Source organism: Podarcis liolepis (genome assembly GCF_965112155.1).
Source record: "Podarcis liolepis genome assembly, chromosome: 7".
Taxonomy (NCBI): Eukaryota; Metazoa; Chordata; class Lepidosauria; order Squamata; family Lacertidae; genus Podarcis; species Podarcis liolepis.
In genome coordinates, this window is record NC_139561.1 from 38532438 (window position 1) to 38559999 (window position 27562).

Consider the following 27562-nt stretch of genomic DNA (forward strand, 5'->3'; position numbering starts at 1 on the left):
GGTAGGGATTTTGCAGTGTCAAAGCTATAGTTCTGTAAGATTGCTCTAAAGTGGGTCCAGAAATGTTAAGGCAGAGACTGGATTTCAGAGATGGAAGAATACTCAAAGAAAAGGAAGCACCAGTCAGGAAGAAAGAAGAGCCCCCAAACAGGTAAGTTAGGAGACATCATGGCAAAAGCCCTGAGTCACCTCCAAGCTCCTTGGGGCTTCTGGGAAGCATAAGCCACCCCAATTTGCACTTGCTGCAAAAGACAATTCTAGCTGATATCGGTGAAAGACACAACCCCTTTGAGGAAACTTTGTGGGCTGTTTCCTCATGCATTAAAAGCAATGGTGAAGGCCACACCTGTGCAAGCAGAGACTCCAAATGTACACTAGCAAATGCATGGGGCTGTGGACTGGAGTGGCAATCATCTTCAAAGGTCCACACATCCATCCATGCATTACATGTCATTAACAATGATGCCAGTTGCAGACAGTTTGGATGTCAGCTGGCTATCACAGGATTTGCTGTTTCTATATTCCCAAGCCATCCCTACTCCAAACAGCCAGTCAATTTTAGAGTGAAAAACCTATAGTTTCTCTCTCCACAGGGATGTGCAAAAGTGCCGGTAGATGAGAATAATCTGATATATTTGCACATACTGTGGCCGCAGGAGGTTCAGAACAGGAAACCACATTCATATGTCACAAAATAGTATTGTAATTGATTCTCTATCCTTTAAACATGAGACAATGGCAGCATTTAATAGTCCACACACTTCCTTGGAGACAGGGACTACGTGTGTGATATTACCAGAGACATCATTCTGTAGAATTGATCCTGGGTGGTCTTTCCCCCTTCTAAAAGTAGGTGCTTTGTTTAATGTCAATGCTTCAACTGAAGGACATTTATTTCCCAGTAGCACTGGAAAATTGGGGCAAATAGCTATCATTTCACCAGTGAGTGTGAGAACTAAATATGAATATCATTCGGCCTATTAAAAAAAGGAGGCATTCCCCCACCCCACCCTGTTACCTGCCTTAACTATTTTGTCCAACATTATTTTGCAGAATAAATTACACGTTCACATAATTTAAAGTAAGAGAACTTGAACAGATGTCCCAACTTTTATATGTTTCTTTGTGCACCTGAAGCATAGGAGCATCAAGCCTCCCAATACAGTTTCTGAAAATCAAGATCCAGTTTTTCAAATTGGTCTTTTCAACGTGAACTTTATCCAGTTTTCAGTCTTTGTTTCCAAATTATTTGACAGTGCTCAAATCAGGACATGTGTTAGGACAGGCATCCCAGCAATCAATCAATCAATCAATCAATCAATCAAATATAAAAGCCAAATGGTTCTTAATTTGAAATATTTGCAAACCTCAATATTAGCATTTCATATTTTTTTTTTAAATCAAGTTCAGGAGAAATTACTAGTCATAGTAAGCTGGGATTCAGGAATATTCTACTCACCTTATAGTCTGATGTTGCAAGGTGTCTGGATCTGTGGCATTGACCGTTAACACAACACTGCCAATGGGGATGTTTTCTTGTTTGGTGATAGTCATTGGGTCTGGGTGGAAAACAGGGGCTTCATTGACATCCAGAACCGTGATCTGAACAGTTGCTGTGGAACTGGTGTCATATGCTATGTCTGGAACTAATGGATCTTCATTTTCTACTTTGATCAGGAGTGTGTGGAAAGCTGAAATCTCACAGTCCAAAGGCTGAAAAGCAAGAACATAAAAACATAAAAAGGGCCCTGATGGATCAGGCCAAATGCTATCCTAGTCCAACACCCTGTTCTCACAGTGGCCAGCCAAATAGAATGTATCAACCAGGTTTAATAGCCACTGATAGCTTTATTGTCCATAAATTTGCCTAATCTTATCCAAATTTGTGGCCTTTGCTACCTCTTGTGGGAGTGAATTCCATACCTTTACTACGCACTGTTGAATATTGGGTTAAACCATTGCTAGTCTCTCATCAGTGATAAACAGGAAATGTTGCCTCCTTCTCAAACAGATTTCTCCCTCTCTGTGCAACCATGAAGTCTAGAAACTTGCAGGAACTTCTTTCAATGTTTCCTATTCTGGACTGATCCTATGTATGAATGCAGAAAGAGCCCTGCTGGATGTGGCCTATCTAGTTTGGCATCCTAGTCTCACAGTGGCCAGCTAGATGCTTATGGGAAGCACACAAGCAGTACCTGAGCACAACAGCACTCTACTCTCCTGCAGTCCACAACAAGTGGTATTCAGAATTCAACAGTGAGGGTACAATATAGCCACCAGCATTGCCAGCCATGATGCACATACCACAGCCTGTGTTGACTTATGTTGATGCTCACAACTCAAGGTCCTTCAGACCAATAAGTTACTTGTGGCTCCTGAATCCTCCTCTGGTAAGTCAAAGAAGGCCCAGAAGAAATCAAGGTATGCTTCTCATAGGTAAAGGTAAAGGGACCCCTGACCATTAGGTCCAGTCATGACTGACTCTGGGGTTGCTCATCTCACTTTATCGGCCGAGGGAGCTGGCGTACCGCTTCCGGGTCATGTGGCCAGCATGACTAAGCTGCTTCTGGTGAACCAAAGCAGCGCACGGAAACGCCATTTATCTTCCCACCACTGCAGTACCTATTTATCTACTTGCACTTTGACGTGCTTTCGAACTGCTAGGTTGGCAGGAGCATGGACCGAGCAACAGGAGCTCACCCCATCACGGGGATTCGAACCACCAACCTCCTGATCGGCAAGTCCTAGGCTCTGTGGTTTAACCCACAGTGCCACCCACGTCCCTGTTGCTTCTCATAGTTAAAGATAAATTTAAAGAAGAGGTAGGCAGCTTGCAGACTATGAGCCAAATGTGGCCCATAGCCAGTCACTAGTTCTGTCTTCCTTCTATGTGATTCTATGTGACTTTTGTTTGTTTTTTTTTTAAATCCAGCCAAATTGCTCAAAACCCTCTTCAAAAGGGAGACACAACTGTCTGAAACACGCAGTCTAAACTTCCCAGACAGTCTAAACTTCCCATATTTCTCACAGCAATCAATCACTCCCCTCAGAAAATTCCTGCTGGGTACTTCATGGCTAGCTTAGCAAGCAGCATCGTATCATTAGAAATGAACAATGGCAGAGGTAGTGAACCTTTTTCAGCCCCAGAGTCACATTTCCTTCTGGGCAACTTTCTGAGTAGCAGACTAGTTTCTACACTCACCCTCTACCCTCCAAACAAGGGTCGGGGACAAATTCCAGCCAAGCAAAAACACTCAGGGTGTGAAACATGACCACTGAGGGATGTGGCCTGCAGAGATTTCTGAGGGCCTGATAGGAAGCTCTGGAGGGCCACAGCTGATTCATAGGCCTAAGCTTCCCCACCTCTGACAACAGAAACCTCTGAAAATTTAAAGCATTTCCGAAAAGGGGCAACATAAGACATTATGACCATTCTTTAGATGTCTAAGAGGCACAGCTAATCCTTCTGCTCACCTTGACAACTGACAGCATCCCTTCATTGTTCTTGGGGTTCGTATGGATTTCAAAGCTCTGTCCTGGGTTGCCATTGATGATGGTATAAACCGCTCTCCATGCTCCTGTTGCTGGGTCATCCCGATCCTCCACAGTCAGATTGACAATCACGCCCGTGCTGCCTTCCTTCACCGTAGCTTGGAACTCAAAATTAATAAAGAAAGCCATAAATGTTACTACCATCAAACAAATGACCACAGTCGGCACAACAAATTTGTTTAAGGTGTTATTAATTATTCACCACAACCAAAGGGAAAATGTAATCCTTGAGTGAAACTGAAATTTTACAGGCTATAAATAATGCAGTCAGAGAGCGTAAAGTATAAGAAACGGTATTACAATTTCTCTGCTCTGATTCTTGAAAGATTAAAGATAAAGAACCACATGATTGTTGAGACAGGCTTTGAAAACTCTCCAGAATAATAAAAAAGATGAAATCTTTTGTTAACTCCTCTTAATATAAAGAGATTCAATATACAATACATAAAGGTGCTTTGGAATACAATGCTTAGAGGAGGAAATGCATTAAGAATGCTTTTAAGAGCAGAGTGCTTTAAAGGTGATTTTTACTCATCTTGATTATTTTCCCTCTCTACTTGAACCATAATATTTCATTGTCCTTTCCAGTCTGTATGGACGACAGCGTTCTTTGTAATAAAATAACTGGAGGATCTCCCAAAGCTTATTCCCCAAGCTATCCAGTTCCCCTTTAAGTGTTCTTTCCATTTAAAATTTTCCACAGGGCTGGAGGAAACCTTGATGGTGACAGCATTGTAATCATTTACAGCCTAGGTGGAAAGACTTTTACATGGTCCAAGTCAACTTTGAAGTAGCCCAGCATGGAGTCAATGTGACCTGGTTTTGTTCAATGCCTGTTGCTTATGGACAAAGAGCAAAGGTGCAAAGAGAATCCAAACTGGCGATGAGCAGGTGGCAATATCCTAATTTTAATTACTCTTCCTCGACTACTACCCAGGATGGCTAGGTTCCACCTGCACTGTTGGAGCCAGTGTGCCTCTAAGTACCAGTTGCTGGGAATCACAAGAGAAGAGAATGCTGTTGCACTCGGGACCTGCTTGTTGGCTTTCCATAGCCGTCTGTCTGGCCACTGAGAAAGCAAGAAAGCAGGATAGTGAACTAGATGGGCCTATGGGCTGAACCAGCAGGTTTCTTCTTATGGTCTTCTACCTGTTGCCAGGAACCACAAGTCGGAAGAGTGCTGTTCCACTCAGATCCTGCTTGTGGGCTTCCCATAGGCTGGCTGCTGTGAGAACAGGATACTGAGCTAGAAGGGTCTGATCCAGCTGGGCACTTCCTATGTTCTAATTAGCCAGTGCCAACTACCCAAACATTTTGCTGCATTCCTTTTTGGGTAGGTAACAACACTGCTCAAAGAAGCCATGCTATTTTCTCTCTTATTCATCTCTTTGCGCTCATGCATGTGTCTCTGGAGATCAAACCCATAGAGAGCAGCCCCTTCAAATTATTGGCAAAGGGATCTCAGCCCCTAGGAGATGGCTCCTATAGGTGGCAGTATTGCTTCTGAATACCAGTTCTTGGAGAGTGTGCTCTTGTTCTCAGGTCCCTACTTGCAGGTTTCCCACAGGCATCTGGTTGGCCAATGTGAGAACAGGAGGCCGGACAAGGTGGGTGATTGATCCAATTGATCAGGCTCATTTTATATTCTTATAGTGCAGTGCCAAAAAATTATGTTGCATTTTCCCATCAATTAATGGGAAAAGAAACAGCACCTAAATTTATCAAAGTGTGTAGAGGGAACTCACTGAAATTTCTATGAATAAGGTGCAGAGGTGTGTTTTTTTAATGTGCTTAGCTTTTAAGAAGGCCAAGTGGTGTCCTTTCTTTCTTCAAATCATCTCACCAGTGGTTTGTACTTTGCAGCTTCCACAGATTTCGCACTTTAGTTTAAGCCCAGGGTAAGGTGTCAGGAGGTAGCTCCTCCCATCAGGTTTTTGTTTTTAAGATCAGGAATAGCAGATAAACAGGAGAAATTTCAGGGTGTTGGGGAAATGTTTACTGAGCAGGAAAACACATACACCACCCTTAGACACCTCCTAAAAATAACGGAAGCTCAAAACGCTGCATCTTCATAATAAAGGAATTCTCAAATACCCTGAGAATGAGCCCCCCCCAAATGCAAGCTGATTTTATAGGGGGGGGGACCAAAGTTTTGAAAAACTAGAGGACAGATTTCAGCACACAGCGTAACAGAAATACCCACATGGGAGCATTAGATCATACATCACTAACACTGAAAATAACATGAACATAGCAACCCCCTTTAAAGTTGGAAAAAATAGTTAGACTGGGAGAAGTTGTGCTGGTAGCCAAACCTCCAGTGACTGTTAGATATGATTAGATTATGCATTAATTGATTTTCTTCGTCTTTAATATCTACACATCCCTGAAGCACCACAGTCAATTGAGAACAAAACAGATGAGTCCAGATGTGTATTTAAGCTGTTGCCATCAGCATCCATCTAAAAACCATCACTTAGTAATGGCATACCTTGGGCCAAATCCCCAATTGGTTTAAACTGGGTCAGCAGATTTATACTTGTTCACATGCCAGCTGAGATATTCTCCCTGGCAAGTTTCACCTCCTAAAAAGATTTATTCATCTCATTGCAAGCAACTGGCCGCAAGCAGAAACTTCAAATCCTCAAGTGCAACTTAGCATTGATTTACATGTCCAGATCTACACCTTGAGAACATGGATGAAAAAACATGGCTGATGTCTTTTCAGCACAAAGACATGTGCTGAAATTGCCACATGGCTTATCTGTTTACCGCCATTTGCATTCCACCTTTCTCCACGTAATGGGAGCCAAGGAATATTGTGCCACACAAATGACACACCTCAGCCTGCATGGGTCAGAGCCCTGTTGGATCAGGCCAAAGCCCATGTAAGTTTAGCATCCTGCTCTCACAGTGGCTAACCAGGTGTCTGAAAGGGAAGCCCACAAGCCCGACCTGAACTCAGCAGCATTCTCCCCACTTGTGATCCCCAGCAACCGATATATGGAGGCTTACTGCCTTTGACACTGCAGGTAGAACATAGCCAGCATGGCTAGTAGTCTTGTCCTCCACTAATTTGTCTAACTCCCCTTTTTGAAGCCATTCAACTTGGAGGCCATCACTACAGTATGCAGTAGCAAACTCAATAGTATGATCCCACTCACTCTCAATTTATAGTTTTTGTGTGTGTTTATAAAGGGGGATCTGATCACAGATCCAGCTTATTTGCTCCTAAATTTAATGTGCCACTGCTCATTTCAGTCACTACAGAATGCAGCAGGAAATATGCAGGTGAGGTTGTTCCACACAGCTCCGTGTGGGACCTCTCAGTCAGCTAAAAAGCCAAACTGTTTGAAAATGACCTACTCAATCACCCATGCACATAAAGCCTTCTTGTAATGGGATAGTCGCTTTGTATCCCATACAAATATTGGGCAAAGTGCTCAGTAGGAGAATCAGTAACTAGACTCTGTGGCTTTGCCAAAGGTACAGATTTCTGTCACAGACTGTGGTGCCAACGCGGTTTGAATTAAAGAGCCTCAGAGAGCAGCAAATGTAACGAAAGAGAAAACATGGTCTGGATTGATGAGCATCAAACCCAATGAGTCATTAGGATTCCACCCGCTGGGAGCACCAGTTGAGAATAACCAAATTAAAAGTGCAAGTCACTTTGCATTAATCTGGGAATCGTTCCTTGGCTGAAGGTGCTTGGTGCATCCTATCTCTGTGTTTGTTTTCCCTTGTAGAGCTCACAAATGATGAAAAATGACAGGAGATACATCAGCTCCAGAAGAGAATGGCTAGAGAGCCAAGAAATGTCATTCCCTCCTCTGAGATTTGCCTCCAAGAAAAGAAACATTTGTTTGAAACTGGATCAGAGGATGTACTCCGGGAACACAGGAAGTTGCCTTTTACAGAGTCAGGCCATTGGTCCATCTAGTTCAGTATTGCCTACACTGACTGGCAGCAGCTCTACAGGGTTTCAGGCAGGAGTCTCTCCCAGCCGTCGCTGGAAGTACTGGGGACTGAAACTGGGACTTTCTTGCATGCAAAGCTTTGCCACTGAGCTACTGTATAATGCAGTGTCAAGAAGCTTCAAGCACATTTTACTGTTACCATGTGCTGCAGCTTATTGCTTGTTTTGCTCAGTTTAATGTGCTCCCAACATGTCAACAATATATATATTATTAAAGCAAAGTGGACACAGCTTGGACTGTTTGTGCCACAGCCTGTTTGTTGTTCAGGCATCACAGAAGAAATATACAGATCCCCCCCTTCACTGCCACCCAAATATCATGGGTTCACTTAAGCCACATTCACACCGTTATGATAGCACTTTAAATAGTCATGCCTTCCCTCAGATAATTCTGGAAGCTGTAGTTTGTTAAGGGTACCGAGAGCTGTTAAATTACTCCTATTCCCCTCACAGAACTACAATTCCCAGAGTTCTCTGTGAAGAAGTATTGTTAAACCACTTGGAGAACAGTAGCTCTATGAGGGGAATAGGGGCATTTAAGAGACTCTCAACATCCTTAACAAACTACAGTTCACAGGATTCCTTGGAACAAGCCTTGACAGTGGTTTCATAGTGCTTTAAATGGACGGTGTGAATGCGACCTTCATTTCCTAAATGGCGTAAATGTTTCAGAGAAACCACACAGGCCAAGGGCAGCTGATGCATCAAGAACTGTGAGTAAAGAGCTTTCTGATGGATGCTGCCATTTTATTCCTTCACAATGACTCAAAGCAACATTACAGGTCTTGGGGAGAAGTTAAAATGGCTGCTGGTCCCAACCAGTGCCAGAGACAGGGGGCCCAGTCATCAACCAATGATAGCGCCAGCCTCTATGCAAGCAGCAAAATGAGATGGCAGGTGAGGCCAGCCTAAAGCATTTTGCTGCCTGAGGTAAAGGACAAAGTAAAGCTTTCCTATTCCACCTATAGAAATGAACTGGAATGCCAGTTGTAATGTACTGAAACACTGGCAATGGAACAGGACATAATGGGAGCTGTAGTTCCAAAAATACATCCTGAGGGCACCAGGTTAGCAAAGGCTGCTGTAGAGATAGACCCTTGAGTCTCTTTTCCCTTTCCATTCTGCCCCGTGAAGATTCCTGTGAGACTTGAAGATGGCCTGGTTGGCCCAGACCCATGACAGGGTCTTTTCAGTGGTAGTTCCTCAGTTGCAGAATGCCCTCCCTAGTGAGTTGTGCCTGTTTTCATCATTTTTAACTAACAGCAGGAATTAAAAAAACATTTCTGTTTGCCCAGACATTTATTGGCCGAAGAATACTGTTCCTGAAAGCACCAAGATCACTGGATAGAAGAATATTTTAATTGCAAGTGCTTTTAGAATGCTTTTAAACTGAAACTGCATTTAGATGTTTTTAATTGTATTTGTTGTTAGAATGTTGCTGCCTTGTTTTCGTTTTTAAATTGTGTATCTATTTGCTGCTCAGAGCTTCTTGGGGAGGAAGTACAGGGTATAAATTCAATAAATAAATGCTACCCTGATCTCTCTCTCTCTCTCTCTCTCTCTCTCTCTCTCTCTCTCTCTCTCCCCTCTCGTGTGTGTGTGTGTGTGTGTGTGTGTGTGTGTGTGTGTACACTTTTGGTCTGCTTTGTATTCCTCAGGGCAGATTTATACTGCTCAAAATGTACTGCTGTCTTTCACTGCTCAAGAACACCTGAGCCTTCCTTTGCTCTCCTTGGGCTTTGGAGAACCTGAGTGCTTTCCTTCAAATGAGGAGGTGGGTGCCACTAAAGTGGAGGCTTCAATTTTGTTGCTATTTTCAACAATATTTATTATTCCATGCTCCCAGGCACAAGCAAGCACAGCTCTTTGACATTAATGGAAGCTGCTCTTATGCAAGGGAAAGCAAATGCCCCTCCCCTCCAGCCTTTAAATGTTTGCAGTTCTTTCTAGTGCTCGGCATTTATGGACAGAGTGTTTCTTTAATCTTTTGAGCTGTTGCAAAGTTGACATACTTGGCTGAGCTATTGATGCTTACTTGCTAATATAAATAAGGGCATGGAAAAACATGCGGCTTTCCATTAGGGGGATTTAAGGTGAGTCACGGTATGCATAACCAGGCTCCCTCTCCAGCACCTGCTTTGGTCTCAGGCCACTTTGGGGATGCAGAGGAAAGTCCCAAGCCAGCTTGAATTGCCTCTGCATCACCAACCAAATGTCAAGGCTCATGAGCAACAGAGGCTCAGACTCATACAGAATATTGCTGTTGCACATATGCAGAAGTTTAGTCATGAATCCAGAGGTGCAAGGTCCTTCCAAGATAGTCACAGCCCTTTCGGATTATGCAACCTTCTAAAATTATACAATAATCTTATATTTATCCAGTAAAAATAATTAGGAATGCCTTGCAATGATCAAGGCAGGTGTCCATGTGCTGCCTTTCAACTAGATCTCCCCCCCTCCTGCGCACGTACACGGGCAAATGTTTGGGAGTGCTTCGATATCTTTTTTGACAATGACTTAAATTGTGTTTTTTCTTAAAGTTCCATTGTACATAATAGAACTTGGACTCCATTCTCTTGAAACTCAAGCACTGAAGTGTTTTCAGTGTTCCTAAATGCTTAGTTTGGGATCATACAGCACAACTCCTTCTTCCCACACACTGTCTCCGGAGTGACTCAAGGATCCAATCCTTAGTGGTTGGCTCACCTCATTTCACTTATCTCAAAGACTGGTGGTCTTTCAAGCATATTGGGTGGTTCTACTAGGAACACTGGATTCTGGGACTTTGCTGCAGAAATAGTAATGGGTCTTTGATACTCCACCAACCCCGGACCACTACACCTCTGCACATATGAGGGCACAACTAACTAGCAGAAGCATTGATGCAGTATAGAGAAGGGGGAGGCATTCAGTACCTTTCACATTTAAAGGTGAACCTAGCTAATATGTACTTTCAAAAAAAGGGAGAGATGAAGTAGGAGTTATTGGTGTCTGAATGGTACTGAATGGCTTTTTAAAGAGTTGTCTCTTGCGGGGGGGGGGGGCATTTGGGCTCCAGTTCCTGTAACAAAATAACTTGGGCCAGCACAGTCCTAAACCCCAAAATATAATTCCCCAGCCCAAAGATCTAAGGAATGGCTAGGGCCATTCTACTGAGAGCTCTCATTGTGGGGTTTGGCTGGGTCTAGACACATCAAACTAGTGTTTCAGTTTAAAGCGTTGTAAATTTGTACAGGGAAAACAGGTAGAGAAAAACAGGACTCTACTTCACCATCTGGTGGCGCAATGTTATATCGCACACACAATGCATGTAAGTCGCTTTTTCTTCACCAATCTAGCTGAGTCCTTTGTTTCTAGGCCAGCACAAGGCACCTCCAGCAATGGGTTTGGCTTGTGTAAAAAGTATCCAAGTGATTTGGGTAATGTGTTGTCTAGGTTTTAGATGGTTCATGGCCACGACAGAGAACCATAAGTTCTTTGGAGCTTTGAAATAGGTACCTGTGGCTGTCTAGTTGTTGCTAGACTACAACTCCCATCATCCTTGACCACTGGCCACACTGCCTGGGGCTGATGGGAGTTGGAGTCCAACAACATCTGGAAAGCCACACGTTAGCAACTAGAGTACCTGTCTAAGAATATCCATCTTGCACATTGCATTCACATGAACTGGGGGAAGGAGAATGGATGCATATTGTCTCCACTATGTATGTATGCAAATGCAGTTGTCAAGCTTTCCCCTTCCCTTGTGAGGTAGCACCGCTGAGAAGTGGCCATCTTGAGATGACTTTTTTCAATCTCAGATTGACAACAGACTTAGAGAAGAACTTCTAGCCACAGCTATTAACCACGATGGCTATATGCTCTGTCTCCACAGTCAGAAGCAGTAATGATTCTGAATACCAGTAGCTGGAAACCATAGGAAGGGAGAGTGCTGTTTTGCTTAGGTCCTGCTGGCTGGTTTCCCACAGGCTCCTGGTTGGCCACAGTGAGAACAGGATGCTGGACTAGATGGGCCATTGGCCTGATCCAGCAAGATCTTATGTTTTTATGTTTTCGGACAATAAGGCTTAGATCGTATTTGAAATGAGCATATTGAGCCACCGAGTTTCATATTTTCAGGCAACATCACTTGTGATGGGGAAAGGTCACCAGTTGGATTTATGCCTGTCACGCAGTCGCTAAGCGTGTTGTAAAGGTAAAGGGACCCCTGACCATTAGGTCCAGTCGTGACCAACTCTGGGGTTGCGGTGCTCATCTCGCTTTATTGGTCGAGGGAGCCGGCGTACAGCTTCCGGGTCATGGGCCAGCATGATTAAGCCACTTCTGGCGAACCAGAGCAGCGCACGGAAACACTGTTTACCTTCCCACCAGAGCAGTACCTATTTATCTACTTGCACTTTGACGTGCTTTTGAACTGCTAGGTTGGCAGGAGCTGGGACCGAACAACGGGAGCTCAGCCTGTTGTGGGGATTTGAACCACCAATCTTCTGATCGGCAAGTCCCAGGCTCTGCAGTTTAACCCACAGCGCCACCCATGTCGTACCACTGCTTTAAAAACAGTGATAGCCCAACCTGTTTTGCATGCTGGAAGGTGTATAACACTGTTCCCGCTGTTGAACAAAAACATTCCCACCTCTTTCCGTGAAAATGGATAACCCACAATTAAACAGATCACTGTCTTCATGCAAACAAGCCTCGTCTACCTCCCCACTGGAATCACAGTCACAACATCTCACAAACAAAACTCCACCATCATGGTCCTGCGACAATTTGGGCTTCTCAGCGAACCTCAGTCATGACATCCTGATTAATACTAGTGTAGGTTCTCTGAACTCAGCCGTGCCCCTGATTCTTCAAAGCTCAGCTCCTGCCAGGATAATTAGCCTCCTGATTATTCTGAGTAACTGGAGGGGTCAAAGGTTAGCGAGCATCACGAAGCATGTTTAATTCAATCAATTTAGCTAGCAATGCAGTTCAAGAAATATATGCAGGCACCGCTGCCATCAAATTTAAGGCGATCTGCTCAAAATTCCCGAGCTGCGGTGGATGAGCATTTTAGCTTAATTTCTAATTTAATATTCAACCGGGGTATTCTGCTTAATTACTTGTGATGCTTTCACTCAGGAGCTCAAGGACTTGGGCGGGTGGGGGTGGGGGAGAGAAGGAGGAGAGTTGTTTCATGCTGGGAGACAGAAATAAAAATAAAATAAAAATTAATCTGCTTAATGGCAAAGTTGTATTCCATGCCCCTTAGCGATACGTCCTGGAAACATCTCTTTTGAGCAATGAAACCACACACACACACACACACACACACACACACACACACACACACCACCTAATGCCTCCCTTCTTCCACAGGTTTGAAAAAGGCTCTACGTCAGTGGAGTCAGAGGAACTACTCACTCCTTTTATCCCTGGTGGCCTCCCTGCCTGGCCTCTTGACACACAGTGGGTTGAAGATGAAAGGGAACACAGAGACCTGGCATTCTATTTTCAACACAGCCTCCAACCTTAACCCACCCACCCACCCACCCCAGGCCCAGGCACACAATCCTTTCTAAGCCTGCAGTCACAGGGCAGCTTATTCCATTTCCCTTACATTTCCACAACTTTTAATTTCCACATTATATTTGAGGTTTCTCACAATGAAACAAACCACATCTGGAAAACCAATGGAACCACTCATTTCGTGTTACTTGATTCAAAATAAATAAAACAATCTGCAGCCCCCTTAACCTGGAAAATTGTGGGAGTAAAGTGAAGAAATTTGGGGTTAGACATCGGCACACACTTATTTCCAGCAATCTCCAGGAAAGGGGGGGGGCAGGTCACGAGGGAACAGAAGCATCCATATGCGGAGAGGATAGGGGAGCAGTAACATTGTCTAATGATGTTCATTGTTGTGCCACACGACACTCACTGGTGTGAATGAAATCAAGTATGATTGATGCCACAGTTCCATAACACAACGGGTACTGCAGTGTGAAAAAAAATGTTAGCAAATTGGACAGAAGTGTTAGCATTATAGTCAGAAAGGCTAAATAATATATTCCCCATGTCTGAATGCATCATTGGGGGTGCATGTTTCAATCTCAAGCTTATTTATTCAAAACACTTCTATCACACCTTTCTGTCCTTAAATGTGTACCCCAAGATGGCTGACAACTTTCCCTTATGAAAGAAGTGATGAGGAAACACACACAGGAAGCTGTCTTATAGTAACTCAGTATTGTCTACACTGTTAAGGGTGCTGAGAGTTGTTAGGAGACCCCTATTGCCCTCACAAAACTACACTTCCCAAAGTTCCCTGGGGAGAGGCATTGATAATTAAACCACTTTGGGAATTGTAGCTCGGGGGGAGGGGGGAGGAATGGGGATATCCTAACAACTCTCAGCACCGTTCACAAACAACAGCTCCTGAGGTTCTTTGTGGGAAGCCATGGCTGTTTAAAATGGTATCATCATGCTTTCAATGTGTGGTGCGGATTTGGCCTGAATGTCTGAAAGTAAGTGCCCTTAGTTTGCATTCTGCATTTCCATCTCTTATATAGGCTGCTGTCACACACAAACAAACAATGATTTCATGTTGCCTTGCTCTGTAGGCCACCTGTTTGTGTGCCCTGTTTAGTTAAAACAAATGCTGTAAAATGTTCCTCCTCAGTTTTGCTAACATTTTGTTCCCACACCCGAAGTAGCCGAGAATATCCATGGGTCCCCACCTCTCTTCTTCTTCTTCCTCAGAGATGAAAATACTACTGGGACCATTTTGTTAGTGGGGAAATGCATTGGGGGATCTTGCTGTTGTGTCCTGGCTAACTTCATTTGAAAACTATGTACTGTATTTTTCCGTGTATAAGATGATATTAATGGCCTTGGCGATGCGTGTGATTTGAAGTTGCAGGTAGGCTGTTGAGCGAATGGTGGCAGCAGTGACCCCCCCCAAAGAAAGCTCAACAACTCTGGGCAATCTCCCCCCCCCCAAAAAAAAAAAAATGCTCAACAACTTTGGGCAATTTCCCCCTCAAATTTTTTTGTTGCAGTTGTCTTATACATGGGGGGGTGTTATACATGGATAAATGATCAGGTACATGGTAATAGATCAGGGATGGAAACCGTTTTCATCCTGAGGCCCACATTCCTTTGTAGTCAGCCTTCTGGGGGTCATATGCTAGTGGTGGGTGGGTCCAGTAGCAAAAGTGCACACATCAAAGGATACAACTTCTGTCTTGCTACAGGAGACTATATTTTAGTCATGCAAAAGTCAGGGGTTTCTATATGAATGGAGAAAATGGATGGATAATTTTTTTCTCCCTCTCCCATGGCACTAGAAATTATGGAAACAGAAGTTTGAAAGTTCCAGGGCAGATGGAAGAAAATACTGTAGAAATTCATGTAGTATGGAGTTAAACTCTGGAATTCTCTCTGGCGCATGACGGGCAGGAGTCAGGTCAATTCCCATGCCTAAGCCTATACCACTCACATTCTGTAACCAGTAAAGTTGTGGCCTAAATTTGCCCAATAACCATTAATATCCATGTCCTTGTGACTTATCCATCAATGTGTTGGGTGGTTATGGGGTCTTGACATGCAATTCTCTCTGGATGACTTTAAAAGTGGATTGGACAAATTCATGGAGCAAAAGGGTATCAATGGCTACTAACCAAGATTGGTGCAAGTCTTTTTTGTGGGAAATTGCAGTTATACATAAGTGTGCTTGAGTGCTAGTTAGTGCATAAAGTTGTTAAGACCAGAGAGTTCTGTTCCTAGACTCAGCTACATCATGCTCCCTCAACTCCATGAGGCAGGATGTGAATCCGTGTCTGAATGCAATCTTAGAGAACACTGCCACATTCACACCATACTTTTAAAGTGCTAAGATGCCACTTTAGACTATCACATTGCTATTCAAATGGTGTGCGTGCACCGTGTCTTGTGATTGATTATGGGAGGCGGGGCTTACCTACCCCATCAATATTTTATTCAAGTTGACACCCCTGGTCCGTATTCCCTTCACAGAATTCCAATTTGCAGAGTGGATTAACAATCAATCCCTCTTCATGGGAAAGGATTAGAACCGTAGTTCTGTGGGGTCTTCTAACAACTCTCAGCACCCTTAACAAACTATAGTTCCCAAAATTCTTTGGAAGAAGCCACAATTGTTTAAAGTGGAATTATTGTGCTTTAAATGGTGTGAATGTGGCCTCGTTATTACGATTGATTGCTGATGTGGGGCCAGTTTCAAGTGTCTATACAACTTGCATCAGACAGTCCCTTGTATGATGCCCACACCACCTCTTAGGTATTATGGAATTCTGTTTGTTGAATAATATTGCATTGTTCCAGCACTGGTGTACACTAAGACCAACAGATTGATTTGACAGAAGGTATCACTCTATTTTCTAATCTAATTCTCTTGCTCAGCACAGTAACAACTGTCTCTATTAAAAGGCCAATGTTACGGGATGAGATTGATTGATTCTGTACATTTTCATAGTATGAGCTGCATTACAGGTGCTAATGATGCTATTATATAATCATTTTTTAAACACACACACAAAAAAACCCCACTGTGTTCTCTAAAAGCTGGCACTACATACCATTTTTCTTTGCTATATTAAAATGAATGAGCCAATGTACAATTTTTTTCAGTGTCAAAGCATAATCTAAATTCATAAGCTATTTCTCATGTATCTTAAATCCATGCGTCTATCCCAATTTCTTTCTTCCTCTTGCGTCTTTTTTTATTTATTTAAATAAACTAATGGGAGAAATACTGTCTTCCATTTATCATGTTTGGGATATAACCAAGAAGGATGAAGTAGTTCGTTCACTTTAAATTAATAACCTCAGCACCATTTACACTCCCATCACTTCAATCCTGTTCAGCAAAAACAAAGCACTGGAATAGGTTCCCTATCCCCTGTTGCTGTTGATCCAACTGGAAAACCCTCCTCCCATCTCAAGATTGACAAGGTGAACAGAACCCCTTGGGATTCCAATTTATACATTTTCATTCAGATCTCTTTCAGACAAGCACTGTTGATGCTTGGGATACACTGTTGAGATGCTTTGCACATTGCTCTTTTCCATTAGGAACATTTTAGGTGTTTTTTAAATAATTGTAATGTTTTATCTGTTTCATAATTTTATTTTCTATTGTTGCTATAGGTTCTGGCACCTTACGGTGAAGGACCGATAAGAAGCAAACACATAAGCTTTTGTTTCACAGCCTGTTGGCCAGGCTGCTACCAATGCTGGGTCCTCCCCCCCTTTTTTAAAAAGGCTGTGTCTGTCATAATGCTTGGCTTAATCATTGCAGATGTGTCACAGTAAACAAGCAGTGCATACAAGAAGGTGGGAAGGAACAAAGCAATGCATTGGCTCCATGCTGCCCCTGCAGGCAGGGTGGAGAAGTCCCCCTCCCCCCACATCTTGAAAGTCCATTGGGAGCTACCCTTGTGGATCTTACGTTTTCACTGAACATTTTTTACCTGTATTTATCTGCAGAAGGGGTGTATGTGGATATGAAATGCTGGAGTCTGCTTAGGGCAAAATTAGACTTGACCTGTTCTTTTGCCTCTTCCTCCTGCTCAGTGGCTAAGACTTTCACCCTGGGCGGCCTGAACAACTTCTTTTCCTTCTGCCAGACAACCCTGCTGCAAGATGCACCTGTTGGCAGCACTGGGGAAAAGGCCACCCTGATAGTGAATAACTTAAAATGTGCACGTGGGAAGCTGGCCTCCAATTACATGGGTCAGATGACCCTGCCTGTTTTTTTATGTTTGATTTTTGTGCTTTTCCGTTGGATGTGAACAGGCATTGTTGAAGAAGAGAACATAAAAGGCTATTATCAACACAGGCTAGATGGATACACTTGAAGGAGGCATGTTGACATGTCTTCCATGCAGCGCTGCTAATGCACTGAATGTCTAGTCTTCAATTAGCCACTTGATCCTGTGCTGAACAGGAGAAAGGGAATGAAACACTCACTTACTAGCACAAGGATAATCACATGAACTCTTGGCCAACTCCTTGTTTGACAGATATTTTTGTGCTTTTTAATGGTCAGCTGGACGAGAGAAGTTTTGCCCATGCTGCTTTTCCTGGTATGGTTCTCCAGCGATAGGAAAAGTGGAATTTCTCCTGCATGTCAAGGGCACGGGAGTTTCTTCCCAAAAGAGTATTGAGAGGTGCATTTTGAATAAGAATTTTCATGCTGTGCTAATAAGGTGTCCATAGTTGTTCAAAGACAGTATCAGGTACTTGGTACTTTCTGGAATGTAGCACTAGAATCTACGTATTTAATATCTATTCAAAGCATCCACACAAATCATATTCCAGCTATCCTACTTCATGTGGTGTATGTCTGCTGCCTGGGTCCATACTTAGGCCCCACATCTGCACTAGACATTTAAAACAATATTATACCACTTTCAATAGCCAAGGCTTCCCACAAAGAATCACAGGAACTCTTGTTTGCTAAGGATGCTGAGAGTTGTCAGGAGATCCCCTATTCCTTTCACAGCGCTACAATTCTCAGAGTGGTTTAATGGTCAATCTTTCTTCACGGGGAACTCTGAGAATTGTAGCTCTGTGAGGAGAGAACGTGTTCTCATTTGGCCTGAGTCTGTCACTAAATGTTTCATCTCCACAACAGAGTACAATTCCAGCTGGTATTCTGAGAAACGTTGGCAGGCAGCCTGTGTAAACAAGACATAAAGGAATTTGTTTCCCAAGTGGATACAAGGTGGGAAAAAATATCTTCCAGGGCAAAGAAGCCCCCTAGGTGAATGTTTACCGTTGATAGGAACTCTATGGATGCACTGGCCACATCTATGGTTTTAATCATAAGACTAAAAGAGGATATAGTCCCTAGGGGCTGTCATATATTACACTAGAGGAGGTGACGGAGCTCTGTGACAGCATATCTTGTTTCTTTCACTGTTTGCAAAAATGGAAAGGAAGAATTGTGTATGTGGCAAAGAGAGAGAATGGAATTTAGAGCACATAAAGGGAAGTTAACTCACCCTTTTCCTTTCTCCTTCCCAAAGCAGTGGTGGGGGAATGAAGGTGGAAAAGAAGCTTCTTTCTCCCTTTTATACGGGGGGGGGGGGGTAACAGTAGCAGCAGGGTGAGCATGGGAAAGCTTGCAAAGCCCACATCATGCTGATCCATGTGGGGTAGCTTCAAAGAGCAGTGCTGAGAGGGAGAAGCAGTTTCCATTGAATGGAAACCATGTCCACCTCCTTGAGGAAGGCATTAAGTAAGTAAGTAAATTCAAACACTGCCCTTTAGCCAAAGATTACAGGGCAGTTCACAACACAAAAGTACAAAATGAGATGCTAAATACACAAAATACATACGAGAACAAAAATAAAGCAATAGTCCCCCTCCCACAAACAGATTTAAAAGGCCATAGAATATTTACTCAGCCAAAGGTCTGGTTATAGAGAAACAATTTCACCTGGCACCTAAAGTTATATAACTGCTGGGTAGATCATTCCCTAAATGGGGAGAAAAGACACATTCTCGTGTCACCGTCCTCTGGGCCTCTCATGGAGAAGCACACAAAGGGCATCAGATGATGATTGCTGCGTCTGGGTTGGCTCATATGGGGAGAGTTGGTCCTTAGGGCATAATCCTACTATGTATTAGCTGATGGTAGGATTTCCAGATCCTGAGTTTTCAGGGCCCAAACCTGAGATCTAGGGGTACTCCCCAGTAATTCTGCTGGGGCACATCCCCCTATGGCACCATCACAGTTTTTCCTCTGTGTTCCCTCCCACCACTAAGCCCCAGATCATAGGTTCCTCACTGCTGCTGTACACCATGAATTGAATCTCCATGTGCAGGGACTGTTTCCCATAGCAATACCAGTTGCTATGGAGCAACAGTAGGGAGGACTACTGCTAGCAGACATCCAGGAAAACTTGAAGAAGAGGGATGGTTCTTCTGAGGGCTCTTAAGTTGTGTGTTTGTTGCAAAGATACAGGCATTTTGTTGACTTACTTTGCTATTTTATTCAGGAACACTGATTGAACATTGATCCTTAGCACCTGCTTGACTTGCAGAAGTAGCAAAGCAGGTTCTTTTTGCGCTTTACAGGTAAAGAGGCCCCAAGATTCTTTTTAATTGGAGGTTAAACTGTGTGTTGCACCCCAGATATTTCTAAGCAGTCCTGGTGGTAGTCTGATAGAGGGGCTTATAGAAGGCAGAGAGGCCATTAAACAAGAAGGCAATGAGAGTTCAAGGTGCCCAAAGGATCCTGAGCCTTACTTACTTACAACTTCAGTTATTATTTAAGGCAGGGACCTTGAGAAGGTCAAAACTGCTAAGTGAGGAAAATATGTCCTTTCCTATGTCTTCTAATACATATTTTCCCCTCCAGCTGTGAGCTATAATATTGAATCAATTAGTCAGATGCTTCAAGGTTTGTGGCTACATAGAAACCAGCAAGAAAAACCCAGCAGAAGACAACATAATTCAACTGGCACATTAATGGTTGTATGTATCTAACCAACTAACTCCTACTTGGTGTAGACCCATTGGAATTAATAGAATTAAGTTAGCCATGTACTTTAATTTCAGGGGTTCTCCTTTTGGATATTACTAACTTTAGACACAATTCATTGGGCTGTACCCAAAGCTCTCTGTCACCTGGCACACGGGCTCTTAGTGGATGGGTGAGTTTTAAAGTTGTGCAGTGAAGGAACCCAATGCAATAGCTGGGCAAGAAGTAACTCATTGTGCAACAGACTGAGCAAGCTATTGGACAACAAAGATACCAGCAACCTGCTTATGCATTGTCTTGAGCAACAATGTCCTACTGGTGCAAAACACTTCACACAAGTCTGCTGCTAAGTTACTTGGTCCTACATTGAATATGACCCTAAGGTTGCATTCCTATACTCTTTACTTGGGAGTAGTGATAAACACATCCAACAATTCTGGCTCCTTTCAGTTTCTCATTTTTTTAAATAGCCTGAAAATCACAGACATTTTCATTTTGCATAATACATGCATTCTTGTACACAATTTTGCCTAATATACAAACTTTTGCAGGCAATTTCCTCCTGAAAGTGTGTGTTTTAGATGTTACAAGCAGCCTTGTGCCCACCTTTGCTCAGAAATTCTAAGCAAACAAACAAATCAGTAGCTCAGTCGGCAGAGTTGTTGTTGTTGTCTAGTCGTTTAGTCATGTCTGACTCTTCGTGACCTCATGGACCAGAGCACGCCAGGCACTCCTGTCTTCCACTGCTTCCTGTAGTTTGGTCAAACTCATGCTGGTAGCTTCGAGAACACTGTCCAACCATCTTTTCCTCTGTCGTCCCCTTCTTGTGCCCTCCATCTTTCCCAGCATCAGGCTCTTTTCCAGGGAGTCTTCTCTTCTCATGAGGTGGCCAAAGTATTGGAGCCTCAGCTTCAGGATCTGTCCTTCCAGTGAGCATTCAGGGCTGATTTCCTTAAGAATGGATAGGTTTGATCTTCTTGCAGTCCATGGGACTCTCAAGAATCTCCTGAATAACTCAGAGAAGCTATGAGCTGTGCCATGCAGGGCCACCCAAGATGGACAGGTCATAGTGGAGAGTTTTGACCAAACATGATCCACCTGGTGCAGGAACCAGCAAGCCACTCCAGTATCCCTGCCAAGAAAACTCCATGGACAAAGACAACAGGCATATAAAAGTTGGCAGAGTACGATACTCTTAATATCAGGGTCATAGGTTTGAGCCCCGTATTGGGTAGTTTCCTGCACTGCAGGGGGTTGGACTAGATGACCCTCGTGGTCCCTTCCAGCTCTACAATTCTATGAAAATCAATGAAGTTTTGAAAGGTTCATTATGTCATCTTCCCTCAAAAGGGTGTCCACTTGTAACCAAACAAACAGGAAAATCTATTCTGTGATCTCAGGAACCATCATGCAAAAATATAATCATTGCAGTTTTAAAAGGTTCAGTCCATCATCTTTATTCAAAATGGCATCCAATTGTATCCCAACAGAAACAAAAACTGCTCCTTGACCTCAGAAACCACCATGCAAAATACTGGTTAGGATCTCTTAAGAGGTGTTCAGACACATAGCACAGAGACAATTTCCAGAATATATCGTAGATTTTCTCCAATACACACATTTTTCAATGCATTCTTTGGTTGAAGAATTGCATTGCGAAACCAGAGAAGTGCAAATTTCAAAGGAGAGAAGTATTTTGGCTGGCATATTGGTTGAGGAGGTACAGTAGGTTTCTGTTACAGTAGGTTTCTTTCTCCCTCACCTATAGTTACCACATGGAAATTTACTTACTAGATCACTTTGGAGATTTCTTATGGGCATTGTCAGGCTTCCCCAATTACCTATTTATAACAGAGGAGGTGGTGGCAAAGTTTTTTGGGAGGAGTTTCAAACATCTCATAATGCTCGCAGTGACTTAAGACTCACATACCAGAGAGGCATGCGAGTTTTCATAAGAAACTCAGTATTTTTCTAATGTATCTCATGCTTTTATTTTTGTGAGTTTGTTACCAACTGTGAAAAGCAGAGGGGCTCTGAGGAAGCACAGATGGATTCACTGATCGATGAAGCTAGTCTGCAGATTGATGATGTGTGAGTTTTGGGCTTCAAAGAGGAGTATCCAACATGCACCTAGCAAAAGGAGGAGAAGTGGCTTGTGAACAAATCCATCTTGTTTGATCACATCCATGGCTACGCTGAAAGAAGCAGCAGCTTCTGTGGAAAGGCAAGTGTTGATGTGAAAGGGAAGAGCGCAGCAGTGAAATTTAAGTTGGTGAAAGCAATCAAGTTGTTCCTGGGAGCAAATTTAAGGTGATAACACCGGATAGCAATAGAAGAAGAGAAAGATCAAAGGTATCTCTGGGCCAGCAAGGCAGCAGGTTGTAATTTATTTTTTTGGGTGAGGCCAGTTGCAAGTAACGGAGAGAAGGAAGTAGGAGAGAGTGAGTCAAAAGTAAGCTGCAGGCAGCTTAGGTAATAGGACTAAATTGCACATTTCAGAGGGGTTCTGAAAAATTAGAGACTTACAACATGTGGAAAGATTCAGGGAGCTATCAGGAGCTCAGAGAATTTTACAATTTTCCCACGGACACTAGTTTATGGAATGGCAAGTGAAAGAAAACTTTAATCTTAGGAAGATCTCATTGCATCCAGATGGATTCATAATAATACCAGTTTGCTCCCCTCACTACAAAAGGCAAGTTATATTTTTAACGGTTGTAGAAGGTGAAAACACTCAGCACAAAAAAGGTTTTCAGGCTAGAGAGGATCTACATGTCCTTTCTAGTGGATAAGGAAGAATCTTGTTATTCTTCAAACTGCACCTCGAAGCACAGAGTTCAGTTTGCTGTCAAAACAGAGCACTGGTGGAGAGGAAGTGAAGATTGCCAGAGGCTGACAGCAAGCCGCCCTTGTTGGAGATATCTCCCATATGTAACATCCAAATTATCTTCCACTGGCAGTAGGGATGGACAGTTCAGCCTACTACCAGTCTGTAACCATTTCAGATGTGTTCACTTATCAGCACAGATTCACCTTGTTTCCACATTTATCTGCATATATATATAGCTGCATAGAAATCTGTATTTAATATGTATCTGCATACAATTAATTATAACGAAACAGTAGCTACCAAAAGGCTTAGATTAAAACAAAAGAAGGAAAAAAGGATGGGTAGGGAAGAGAAGAAAGCAAACCAAAGCAGCACCTCTGAATGTTAAATAGTACTTCTTCTCATCACAAAATGTGTATTTAAATATACATTTTATATCTCAATGTGCACATTTCAAAACCTATTTCATCCTAAAATAGGCAAATTTTGCCACCCCTCCTCAAAATTTGATGAAGTGTGAAATTTAGGAATGGAGGAACCTGTAATTTCCCCCCTCTCTCATTTTGTTCTGTTCTTAAGTTCCATTCTTCATGTTTCTGCATTTGTTTATGTTATGTTATGTATCTTTTTATCCACATGAAAATTTATCAACATTTTATTGTGCATATGTCCTATGCATCTTATTTTATTTCCCCTAATATATGCATTTTATGCCCACATTCTCACACTTTTTTTTAAATGCATTGTTTGCTTGGAGAACTGCATCACCACGTTTGAAAATGTGTGAATTTCAAAGGTTAGCTGCACTTCAGTTTGCACGTTGTTTTGAAAAAATGTGAATTACGTAGGTTGGCATTGGAAGGTGAATTGAATTTCTTCCCTCTCCCTAGCAAAAATCTAAATAAGAATTGTGTTCCAGCTCACAAATTAGGCTGGGAGATCTGTTCAAGCCAGTTCACAGAAATCAAATTACTCAACAATCGTGGTTATCAGGTAGTGCAGACCTTCCCTTGAGAATCATGGGTGACACTGAACTTGTGTAAGCTGTGAACAGAAATCCCAGCCACGGCCTCGTTAGATGGTCACATCCCCCCCCCCCCATATGTGGGGTGATAATATTGGCCTATCCTACAGGACTGTTCTAAAATGACTGTGGTTATGTATGCAAGGTGCTTTAAGCATGATGTCCCTAGGTAAAGGGGCCCCTGACCATTAGGTCCAGTCGTGACCGACTCTGGGGTTGCGGCGCTCATCTCGCTTTATTGGCCAAGGGAGCTGGCGTACAGCTTCCGGGTTATGTGGCCAGCATGACTAAGCCGTTTCTGGCGAACCAGAGCAGCTTAGGGAAACACCGTTTACCTTCCCACCGGAGCAGTACCTATTCATCTACTTGCACTCTGATGTGCTTTCAAACTGCTAGGTTGGCAGGAGCAGAGACTGAGCAACGGGAGCTCACTCCATCGAAGGATTCGAACCACCGACCTTCTGATCGGCAAGTCCTAGGCTCAGTGGTTTAACCCACAGCGCCACCCGCATCCCTAAACACATGCAAAAGCCTGTTGCTGTTAATATATAAACCATCACTCCATGATATATTTAGTGCTATGCACTGTACAAAGCTGTTCCTCCTTGCCTCCCAGTAGCATATGGCTGGGAACTGTGGAAAAAGCATTTGTGCCAACAAATAAATATTAAGTGACTGTCAGACAGTGAGCTTGAGATACAGCTACCCTTTAAACAAGTGAGCCAGTGAGCATCTGGGCTGGAAAGCAAAACAAGGCAGGGAAGCAAGCCAAAAGTAGAACAGACGAGACTCCAGATAACTCACTTGGCCTGGACTATTTTGCTCGAAAGGAACTTCGGTTGCCAAGAACCTTGCATGATGCAAATCTAGACATCTGCTTCCATGCAACTTCTGCACTAGGTCGGGGAGAAGGCAAGCTCTCAAGATTTCCCCTTGTGCTCTAAGTCGGTAGAGCTACACGTATGAAGCCCCCCTCAACTGAGTCAGACCATGAGTTCATCTAGCCAGACATCATCTACTCCGATTGATAGCAGCTCTCCAAGGTCTTGACGAGCAGAAGTCTGTCCTAGTAACTAAGATCCTTTAAGAAGGGTCAGGGATGGCATCTGAAACCTTCTGCGTGAAAAGCATGTGCTTTACCCATAAGCAGCAGACTCTCCTAGTTTTTATGGAAATATTCCTGGAATGGATACATGGCTGCTGACTGGGCTTTTTGGAAAAGAGCAACCAAAATGATCAAGGGGATGGAACAACTAAGTAAGAGAAGGGCATAAAACTATGCATGACATGGAAAAAATGGGTAGAAAAGTTCCTCTTCCTCTTTCATAATACTAGGACTTCATGCAATAAAGCAGAATTTTGGAAGATTGAGGACAAACAAAATCATCTCATCCAGTTACGACCTGAAAGGAAGTAGTTCTTCACACTGTACATAGTTAAACTATTTAACTCATTCCCACAAGAGGCAGTGATGGCCACCAGCTTGGATAGCTTTAAAAGAGGATTAAACATATTCATGGGGGACAGGGAAACATCCCAAGGGCCAGATGCCAATGGGAATGGCCAGAGGAGTAAGTGGGTGAAGTACGTTAGTCTACACAAATCCTTTCTTTCTTCCATCCAGGCAAGCAAGATACATAATCAGACTTCAAGTATACATTGCAGCCATGCAAAAACACTCAAGGGGGAGTTAGGCAGCACTGATGAAGCGTGTGGTCTGGGGAGAGTCCCGAGGGTTGTATAAAGAGAACTAGAGGGTCACCTTCAACCCCGAGGCTTGTTCCCTATTCACAAGGGAGGGGAAAGGTTATAGTATTCAAGTAATTATGGGACAGTGAAATGTTCACCAAACCAGTTGAACTGATTAAATCAGCTCTGAACACCACTGAAAGAAGCCCTTCTAAATGCTACATTAGATGATAGATAGATAGATATAGACACTGTGTGTGTGTATTTCAGAAGCATAGTGGTGTGTCTTGAGTGTACAGGGAATAGTTAATCGTGGCCCCTCCCTCAATTCCCATGCACTCATCCAGAGGTCTGACCACAGCCTGCACATGTAGAACTTGTACCCATTTGTTGATCTCCAGAAAAAAGTGGCCCAAGGGATGGAATTGTGTTTCTCCACTATGAACTCATCCTCTGCACATAATTTTCCCACCTGCCTCTTTTGAGATCAGAAATGTTGGGAGGCAAATACTATTTGGGAGTTGTCTTCTCTGTTTTAGATGTTGCACAGATTAGAGTGCGGGGGGGGGAGCTTTCTGAGAGTAGTTGGGCTTGCAACAGGCTTAGAGGGAAGGATGTTAACAGCAGTAGCAAGCATGCTTCTGTCGCCATGAGTTAGATGCTGACCTGAGCACAGCCAAAGGTCTTGGAAAAGTCACAGGCTCAGGTGGAGGTTCATATCAGGGCTACATTATTTTTTAAAAAAGAATCTGTTTTTGCTCACCAGCCTTGATCAAAGGGAAGTGAGGCAGGTGGTGGGTCAGAATCAAGTATCTGAATCATGCTAAGCTAATTATTTGAGATAAAATTTTAAGGTTATGAGAACAAACCTTTGGAAGGAATGTATGGAAATAGTTGGAGGTAATTGTGCGCAAATTGAGAAAACACAATTCACAAAGAAGAATCAGTTTTCTTGTGTGGGCGGTGGAGAGGGCCAGAGAACTCCAAAGGACCTTTTGAGTGTCGTGGCCAATTTTGCACTCTCTGAATGCTCCTTCCTGATCGTTGCAACTTCTTCATGTTTTTACAAGGGTTTGCTGCTTTCTATTGAAAAAGGCAGGTGCCCTGTCACTTTGCAGCCCACTGAAATGTGTTTATCGGGAGATTACAGAGACAACGGCGTGCATTTGGTGACCTTGGCAGAGAGTGGAACAAAAGCATTGCAGCCAACCCTTGCCAGGGAAAGAGATAAACGCAAAACACTGTCATGCTGCATATCCAGGTCTAATTATGTGATAAGTGGAAGGATGTGGTGGCAAACGGACGCTGCTCCCCCTTTTTGCAATAAGGTGTTCTTGAGAAAGGCATAAGAGGATATCTGAGGAAATCAAATTAATATGCAGGCAGTGTATATCTGAAGATGTTAAAGTGGGCTAGGAGAGCCCTTTTCATATCCTATTGTTAACATTCATTTTCTTCCTTCTTCTGAAGAGAATGTATTGGCACTCTATTTTGTTATTTTAAAATGAGTAGTAATCTTGTTTCTCTCCTTTGAGGACAAGTTTCTCCTCCTCTAAAGGTGACTGTCAATCATTCAACTGGATAGTTTAGATGCTAAGGATTCCACCCCCCCCTACATATTCAGGATTGAGTTCATAGGTGGAGCCAGAGGTGGGATGATTGCAGGGGAGTGGGGAGCGCTCACCAGACAAGTAGCTTCCCCCCCCCCACTCCTGGATTCCTGTGGCTGCTTGAAAGAAAGGCACTTTTCTTTCCGTGTAAACATTAAGTGAATCATAAGGTGGAAATTAAAGCAAGTTTGCATTGCTAACATGAAATCAATAGCTCTGGTTTTGAGAGGACTCCGGGCAAGGGGCCATGGGCAAGGGGCTCACTGATGATCCCCTCTCCTCCACCAGTCAGGGTTCCTAGCATCACCACATGGATGAGTGGCCATCGTTTAAACCTCCCGCCGCATCCTGGAGTGCTACTAAATTG

At 43.2% G+C, this 27562-nt stretch overlaps 2 protein-coding genes across 4 annotated transcripts in view; one reads left to right on the forward strand and one right to left on the reverse strand.

The window, feature by feature from the left end:
- SDR42E1 (short chain dehydrogenase/reductase family 42E, member 1) overlaps positions 1-27562 on the forward strand; it is a 986520-nt gene that overhangs the window by 191018 nt on the left and 767940 nt on the right. The window lies entirely within an intron of this gene.
- Positions 1-27562, reverse strand: part of CDH13 (cadherin 13) — a 671588-nt gene that overhangs the window by 68954 nt on the left and 575072 nt on the right. For all 3 annotated transcript variants that reach the window (XR_014528541.1, XM_083513633.1, XM_083513634.1), the window contains exons 9-10: positions 3475-3657; positions 1460-1713 (exon numbers count right to left, since the gene is read on the reverse strand). Coding sequence is in view for 2 of the 3 variants with exons in the window: in XM_083513633.1 (XP_083369759.1) it covers positions 1460-1713; positions 3475-3657 (437 nt within the window). In the remaining variant the exon portion in view is untranslated. The remainder of the gene's footprint in view (positions 1-1459; positions 1714-3474; positions 3658-27562) is intronic.